A 9,159-nucleotide genomic window follows, 5' to 3' on the forward strand; every position below is an offset into this window, starting at 1 on the left:
CAGACAGGCCCCCTCCCTCTCGGTTTTCAAGTCCCGTTTAAAAACTTAAAAAAATCTCCTCTGTGGTGCACACTGCTCTCACCAACCTGGAGCAGAAGGACTCTTACGTCCATATGCTCTTTGTGGACTTCACATCTGCCTTCAACACCATGATCCCCCAAACCCTGATAGTAAAGCCACTCACACTAGGACTAAGCCCCTTCATTTGCAACTGCGTCCTGGACTTCTTAACAAACAGACCACAGTCAGTGAGGATCCACAACTTCTCCTCCTCCACCATAACCCTCATCATTGGCTCCCCTCAGGGATGTGTGTTGAGCCCTCTCTTGTTTACTCTGCTCACATATGATTGTGCATCTACCCATCCAGGCTGTCATATTGTAAAGTTTGCAGATGATACAGTGGTGGTGGGATGCATCACAAACAATGATGAGTCCAGCTAAAGGCAGGATGTGGAACATCTGAAGAGTTAGTGCAGGAAGAACAACCTTCACATCAATGTGAAGAAGATGCAGGAGATGATATGTTGACTTCAGACAATACAAACATCCACACCTCCCCCAAACATAGGAGGATCTGTGGTGGAAGTGGTCTCCAGCTACAAGTACTTGGGTGTACACATGAACAACAACCTCAGCTGGAGCAACAACAAAACCAGCCTGATGAAGAAAGCTCATCAGAGACTCTACTTCCTCAGGCGGCTGAGACAAGCTGGTCTGGAAGCTCAGTCCTCACCTCCTTCTACAGGTGTGCAGTGGAGAGCATCCTGTGCTCCAGCATCAACGTGTGGCATGGAGGCTGCACAGCTGCAGAAAGAAAAGCTTTGCAGAGAGTGGTGAAGGCTGCACAGAAGATGTTGGAGTCAGTCTCCCCACCATCACAGACATCTACACCTCCAGATGCAGGAAGAGGGCCACCTGCATCATGAAGGACCACACTCACCCAGCACACACACTTTTTGTCCCACTCCCCTCAGGAAGGAGGTTGACGAGCATTAAAGCCCCCAGTATACTCCCGCGTACGTCCGTTCACGCGTACGTACACGTGTACTGTATGCAGAGCGTTCAGACATGATACTCCAGCGTATAGCCAGAGCAGCTGCAGAGCAGCTTCACAGACAAGGGGCGTTTACCATTGGGACAAATGGAGGTCGCCGATTGGTCATTTGCTGACACGCCTATTGGATTGATTGACATGGGGGGGGGGGGGGACGAGCGCTGGCAGCCTCTACCACAGTGGTGTTCTGTGTTTATATGTTAATAAAAAGATCTAAAAATAACAGGGAGCACTGGCCCTGCAGCCCACACATCAGACCAGCCCACACATCAGACCAGCCCACAAGGAAATCTCCAGACCCTCCCGCAGCCACGCTGGACCTGAGTTTAATTCGTTCGTGACAAATTCCTTCATTTCTCACCATTTCAGTCATGGCATCAACGGAGGAGGAAAAGATCACTGCCTCTTGGCAAAAAAAAAACAAAAGAAAAGGCCAGATCAGGGATGAAGAAGGGGAATTTAATACATTGGTGTCGCATACAAAACAGTCCGTCGCTGGGCAGTTTATTGTGCAACACCACATACGCGTATGCAGTCGTAAAAATGTTAGCTTTGCACGGACATGCCCTGGGGGGTACGCTCGTACCTCCGCGTACGTAAGTGCGTACCTCTGCGTATGGACGTACGCGGCAGTATAATGGGGGCTTAAGTGTAGAACCACTAGACTGAGGAACATCTTCTACCCTGAGGCTGTTAGACTCATGAATCTCTAACCAGGAGAATCACTGTGAAAAATCACATGTTGCTACTGATCTGTTTCATGTTGCTGCTGATCTGTTTCATGTTGCTGCTGATCTGTTTCATGTTGCTACTGATCTGTTTCATGTTGCTGCTGATCTGTTTCATGTTGCTGCTGATCTGTTTCATGTTGACGTGTTCCTTCGTGCTCATCTGCTCACACAGACTCGTGTTTGTGCTGCTGTTCGGCGTAATGTTTTTGTACTATTAATGCTTAGTGTATTTTTAGTTGATGTTTTCTTACTTCATATCTTAGATGTTATTACTGTTTTAATTTTACATTTTATTGTTGGATGTAACTGGGACCCTGTGAACATAATTTTGTTCCACCTCATGTACCACATGTGGTGTGTATGACAAATAAAGAAACTCTGACTTTGACTTTGAAAAGTTCCTGAAGTACAGGAAACCTCTGAATGTTCCTTTTTGTCTCCAGTTTGGTCCGGTCCATTGTCCCCAGTGTGACGCTCTACACCACAGGGTCTCTGACAATGGGTGAGTACCAGGTCCAGACCCAGAACACAGAGTCCGGCTGTTAATGACTGTAAACAACAGAAAAATTTGCACTGAAAAAGTTTTCATCAGCCGAAGTTTCTCGACCCCCTGAGTCCAGATCAGACTTTGGATCAGGACCAGAACTGGGGTCCACCATCTAAAGACCAGTTTTTATGACAGCTTCCATAAAGACAAGACCAGTTTGTCCCTGACTGAATTTCCACTGCAGTCAGGACTGGGTTGTGTACACTGTGCGCAATCACTTCTGTTTACATCCATCCATCAGAATATGGTCACAAATCGTAGAGAGACAGACAGATGGATAAACAGACAGAGAGAGACAGACAGACGGATGGATAAACGGACAGAGAGACAGACAGACGCACACAGAGAGAGACACACAGAGAGAGAGATAGAGAGAGAGAGACAGACGGTTAGAGAGACAAGACTGAGAAATAGATAGACAGATGGATAAACAGAGACAGACGGATAAACAGCAGTGTTTCCCCTACCATTATAGAAGCGGGGCGCCCCGCCCACCTAACCCCACCCCCACCACCTGTCGGCATTCACATAGCACTAAACTAGTGGCTCGCTCAGGTGCGCTAGCTAAAAAGCTAAAGGCAGACTTCTTTCATGCTGAACCCACCTCACACTCAAAAACTGTTGGTACAAAGAGCGCACAGCTCTGCCCCCCCCCCCCCCCCCCCAAATAATCTAGCGGTACAGACGGCGTGCAGCTGAGATGTGTCTCTGTCTCCACCCCCCACACAGTCAGTATAAACAGTGTGCTGTATAGCTCAGGACGTGTCTCCGTCCATGTGTGTGTGTGTGTGTGTGTCCCCCCACCTCCCACCCCCGGACAAAAATCATGAACGAGATGAGCGTGCCTCCATGGCAAGTTATCTAGGGGAAACACTGAACAGACACACGGATAAACAGAGAGAAAGACATAAACAGAGAGTCTCTGTGCCATTAGCATACTTGATGATGGTGTCTTCAACATACTGGATGCTGGTGTCTTCAATTTACTGGATGATGATGGTGTCATCAGCATACTGGATGATGATGGTGTCATCAGCATACTGGATGATTGTGTCTTCAGCGTACTGGATGATGATGTCATTAGCATACTTGATGATGGTGTCTTCAACGTAGGTGGGGAGTGGTGGTGCAGGTTAGAGGTTAGAGAAGATGGTCCTGTGATCAGAAAGTCACAGGTTCACCTCCCGGGACCGTCAACATCAAAATGTGGGTTGAAAAGGTGAAACATCCACACCTGCCTCCACCCTCATTCGCCCCACTCTGGGCCCCTGAGCAAGGCCCTTAACCCCCACCATCTGCTCCCTAAACAGGTCTCTCTTGAAAATGAGTTCTCGTGGCTCAATGAGACTACCTAGATAAATAAAGGGTAAATGAAAAAAAAAATGGTGTCATCAGCATACTGGATGATTGTGTCTTCAGCGTACTGGATGATTGTGTCTTCAGCGTACTGGATGATGATGTCATTACCATACTGGATGATGATGTCTTTAGCGTACTGAATGGTGGTGTCTTTAGCGTACTGAATGATGGTGTCTTTAGCGTACTGAATTATGGTGTCTTTAGCGTACTGAATGATGGTGTTTTCAGCATACTGGATGATGATGTCTTCAGTGTACTGGATGATGATGCCTTCAGCATACTGGATGATGGTGTCATTAGCATACTGGATGATGGTGTCGTCAGCATACTGGATGATGGTGTCATTACCATACTGGATGATGGTGTCATCAGCGTACTGGATGATGGTGTCTTCAGCATACTGGATGATGGCGTCATCAGCGTACTGGATGATGGTGTCATCAGCGTACTGAATGATGGTGTCATCAGCATACTGGATGATGGTGTCATTAGCATAGTGGATGAACATACTTGATGATGATAGTGTCATCAGCATACAGGATGATATGTCATCAGCATACTTGATGGTGTCGGCAGCATACTTGATGGTGTCATCAGCGTACTGGATGATGGTGTCATCAGCGTACTGGATGATGGTGTCATCAGTGTACTAGATGATTGTGTCATCAGTGTACTGGATGATGGTGTCATCAGTGTACTGGACGATGGTATCATCAGCGTACCGGACGATGGTGTCATCAGCGTACTGGACGATGGTGTCATCAGCGTACTTGACGATGGTGTCATCAATGTACTTGATGATGGTGTCATTAGCATAGTGGATGATCATACGTTATGATAATAGTGTCATCAGCATACAGGACGACATGTCATCAGCATACTTGATGGTGCCATCAGCATACTGGATGATTGTGTCTTCAACGTACTGGATGATGGTGTCGTCAGTGTACTGGATAATAGTGTCCTTAGTGTACTGGATAATGATGGTGTCATCAGTGTACTGGATGATGGTGTCATCAGTGTATTGGATGATGGTATCATCAGCGTACTGGATGATGGTGTCATCAGTGTACTGGACGATGGTGTCATCAGTGTACTGGACAATGGTGTCATTAGCGTACTGGATGATGGTGTCATCAGCGTACTGGATGATGGTGTCATTAGCATAGTGGATGATCATACTTGATGATGATGGTGTCATCTGCATACAGGATGATATGTCATTAGCATTCGTGATGGTTTCATCAGCATACTGGATGATTGTGTCTTCAACGTACTGGATGATGGTGCATACAGTGTACTGGATAATGGTGGTGTCAGCAGCATACTTGATGATGGTGTCATCAGTGTACTAGTTGATGATGTCATCAGTGTACTGGCTAATGGTGTCCTTAGTGTACTGGATAATGATGGTGTCATCAGTGTACTGGATGATAGTGTCCTCAGCATATTGGATGATGGTGTCATCAGTGTACTGGATGATGGTGTCATCAGTGTAATGGATGATAGTGTCCTCAGCGTACTGGATGATGGTGTCTTCAGCGTACTGGACAATGGTCTAGTCAAGGTGGTTGCTGATGCAGTCATGTACAGATTTTAGAGCAGAGGACTCATTACACAGCCCTGTGGTGCACCAGTGCTGAGGCTGAGGGCTGTGAAGATATGAGGACTGATTCTGATTATCTGTACTTGGTCAGAGAGGAAGTGTCTGATCTATCTTCAGGTGGTGCGTCTAGTAGTTTTGCTGTCCGTTTGTCTTTAAGTATGGTATTAAAAGCAGAGCTAAATTCAACAAAGGGCAGCCTAACATAGCATCTCCCACATGGAACAGCAGGAATACTATGTCAAAATGAAGAGCTTTAACAATGGTGTCCTTTTTTGATCTGTTAGCTCTGTATGAAAGCTGAAATGGATCCAACGTAAACAGCAGGCAGGACATGATGTGGCGATGCACTAATTTCATAACCACTGTGGCTACTGGCCTGTAGTCACTGAGGCTGCTAATGTTTGTGTTTTGGGGCAATAGGACCATTATAGCCAACTTCAGGCATGGTGGGAGGAATCACTAGGACAATGATGCATTAAAGATCTTAGTGAAGACCCCAGTCAGCTGGTCGTAGGACCTTCCGAGTCACTCCATCTGGTCCAGCAGCTTTTCTGGGGTTCATCACCCTCAGCCCCCCTCAGCTCTTGTTCCTGCACTCTGAGGTTACAGTTCCTGTAGTCAGTAGAGTCACGGCTACCTCAGAGGGCCTTTAATTTTGCACTGTGCAAAAAAGTGGTTCATCTCCTCCACACGTGCAGCATTTCCCTCTGTCGTCGTTGTGTTGCTGGACTTGTAGTGGGTGAGATGCTAGAGTCCCTGCCACGCCTGCTGCATGTTGTTGCTGTTCTATCGTCCTCTTGTACTCTGTCTTGGCTTCTCTGAGGCTTCTCTTCTGTTCATCTCTGGCCACATTGTACTGCACTCTGTCTCCAGACCTGAGAGGCATTGCATTGCCTCAGCTGTGACCTGGACCTCTTTAGGTGTGTTTCCATTCCTCTGATTGGTTCATTCAGAGTTTGGGTGCATTTCCAGGTGCGACAGTGGAGGAGTTTGAGCAGGCGAAGAACAAATTGTCAAGTCTAAAGAAAGACCCGGGGAATGAGGTCAAACTGAAGATCTACGCTCTCTTTAAGCAGGTGAAGACCACAGATGAATTGGGGGAAAAAAACTCTCAGAAATATTCACCAACTCCTCTTCCTCCTCCTCCAGGCCACTCAGGGTCCCTGCAGCACCCCCAAACCAGGGATGCTGGACTTTGTGAACAAGGCCAAATGGGACGCCTGGAAGTCTCTGGGCTCCACCTCTCAGGTCTGAGCATCTCACTATCCTCTACTGTTTGACCTGAACCCGTTCTGCTGCTGAGAAACGCTCATTTCTGTCAGGATGAAGCTCGGCAACAGTACTGCGACCTGATTGGCTCCCTGCTGGAAGCAGAGGGAGGAAGCTCCGCCCAGGTGGCTGTGACGCCCGCCGGTGGAGGGACGTACGAGACGCTGATGGTCACTACAGAGGACAACATCACTACCATCAAACTGAACCGACCAGCCAAGAAAAACGCCATCACAACGGAGGTCAGTTTGAGATTTTCAAAATAAAACAGGAAGTCAGGACGTCTCTTGTGTTTGGTCATCTGTTTGTTCCTTCAGCTCCTGCTTAAATTTAATCTGCTTTCAGATGTACAACGAGATCATCGCAGCTCTGGAGCAGGCAGCTAAAGACGACTCTGTCCTCACCGTTTTCACTGGTAACACCGTGTTCCAGGTGTCAGGTCTGACCAGGGTCCAGGTCTGACCAGGGTCCAGGTCTGAGATCATGGTCCAGGTTTGACCAGGGTCCTGGTCTGACCTGTGTCCATGTCAGACTAGGGTCCAGGTCTGACCTGGGTCCGGGTCTGACCTAGGTCCGGGTCTGACCATGGTCCAGGTCTGACTAGGGTCCAGGTCTAACCAGGGTGCAGGTCTAACCAGGGTCCAGGTCTAATCAGTGTCCAGTTCTGACCTGGGTCCAGGTCTAATCAGTGGCAGGTCTAATCAGTATCCAGGTCTGACCTTGGTCCAAGTCTGACCTTGGTCCAGGTCTGACCACGGTCTAGATCTGATCAGGGTCCAGATCTGACCAGGGTCCAGGTCTGACTGTGGTCCAGGTCTGACTGTGGTCCAGGTCTGATCAGGGTCCAGGTCTGACCAGGGTCCAGGTCTGACCAGGGTCCAGGTCCTACTGGTTCCTCAGTGTAACCGTGGTTCCTCCTGCAGGAGCTGGAGATTATTACTGCAGCGGGAACGACCTCACAAACTTCACCAAGATCCCAGAGGGCGGGGTGGAGGCCATGGCCCAACGTGGAGCAGACCTGCTCAGGTGATGGACGGGTTGGAGGGCTAATTAGGGACATAACCCGGAGACAATGTGTCCTGCTGTCCTACAGTTACTGATGGATTCAAACCAACTTTATTTATAAAGTTTAAACAACCAGAGTTGACCAGAGGTGATGGACAATACATCCAAAAACATGAAAACTGTTAAATCTTTAAAAACTTTAAAGAATACATCAAATTTAAATCCTAAAACTGTTTAATTAATAAAAATGTCCACAGCATTAATGACATTTGAACACCAAGAATGAAAACAGCTAATTGACAAGGGTCTTCTGTCACATCGGGTCCTGACCTGAGCCCTGATGGGACTTTATGAAACAGAAGTGGACCACTGTAAAAGACTCGTGAACACGGCCCTGGAAGCAGAACTGTGATTTCTATAGACACCCCGGTAAAACCATGGGACTAACATGATCTGAAGCAGGACAGAAATGTGTTAGAAGAAACCAGTTTAGAAGTCAAACATGGCCCTCGTACATTAATGTTTTCGTTTTACTTCCTCTTCGACAGGATGTACGTGCGGGCCTACATCGACTTCCCCAAGCCACTGGTCGCCGTGGTGAACGGCCCAGCGGTCGGAGTGTCCGTCACTGTGTTGGGACTCTTCGATCTGGTCTACGCCACAGAGAGGGTACACACACCACAAACACACTGTGGACTGTAGTTCCCAGTCCAGGTCTCTGACCTGGGTCTGTGGTATGAACCAGAGGAGTCCAGTCTCTGCTCAGTGAAGTATCGTGTGAAGCTTCATGAGCTCAGAATCGGTCACTGCTGATGTTTGTTGATGAAGCAGCGTCTCTCTGCGTCGCAGGCCACTTTCCACACCCCCTTCACCCAGCTGGGTCAGAGCGCCGAGGGCTGCTCCTCCTACATCTTCCCCAAACTTATGGGCGCCGCCAAGGTACGCAGAGACCGCCTGCTGGTCAGAGCCACCGCTGAGTGTCCGTCTTGAACCGTTGTGTGTCTGCAGGCCAGTGAGATGCTGCTGTTCAATAAGAAGCTGACGGCGGTCCAGGCCTGTCAACTGGGTCTGGTCACCGAGGTGTTCCCCGATAACAGCTTCCAGTCCGAGGTCTGGACCAGACTGAAGGCCTACGCCGAGCTGCCTCGCAACGTAAACTCACAGAATACGTCTCCACGTCACGTGAACATACATGTAGCGTGTTTACCGCAACGTGGTTATCAGTCTTTCTTCACATCTGCCTGGTGACGCTTGTCCTCTCTGTGTCTCTGTCAGTCTCTGGCTCTGTCCAAACAACTGGTCCGCTCCGTGGACAAGGAGCGTCTGTACGCCGTGAACGACGCAGAGGTGCAGCGTCTGATGGAGCGCTGGACGTCTGATGAGTGCTTCAACGCCGTCATGAGCTTCTTCCAGGCCAAGGCCAGGCTCTGATGGAGCCCCAGGAGCCACGCGTGGACATGTCCTCCAACATCATGCGTGGACATGTCCTCTAACATGTCCTCCAACATCAAGCATGGACATGTCCTCCAACATCAACCATGGACATGTCCTCCAACATCAAGCGTGGACATGTCCTCCAACATCAA

General features: G+C 48.6%; 1 protein-coding gene across 1 annotated transcript; it reads left to right on the forward strand.

Moving 5' to 3' along the window:
* The first annotated feature begins 2,210 nt into the window (after positions 1-2,210).
* Positions 2,211-9,153, forward strand: eci2 (enoyl-CoA delta isomerase 2). Its single transcript, XM_037694028.1, has 10 exons — positions 2,211-2,289; positions 6,272-6,375; positions 6,449-6,547; positions 6,622-6,810; positions 6,914-6,983; positions 7,492-7,594; positions 8,122-8,242; positions 8,423-8,512; positions 8,582-8,725; positions 8,849-9,153. The coding sequence occupies exons 1-10, from the start codon at positions 2,211-2,213 to the stop codon at positions 9,002-9,004; spliced, it is 1,155 nt and encodes a 384-aa protein (XP_037549956.1). The 3' UTR covers positions 9,005-9,153.
* The last annotated feature ends 6 nt before the right edge of the window (positions 9,154-9,159 follow it).

Source organism: Nematolebias whitei, chromosome 20, assembly GCF_014905685.2.
Source record: "Nematolebias whitei isolate Nwh7 chromosome 20, NemWhi1, whole genome shotgun sequence".
Taxonomy (NCBI): domain Eukaryota; kingdom Metazoa; phylum Chordata; class Actinopteri; order Cyprinodontiformes; family Rivulidae; genus Nematolebias; species Nematolebias whitei.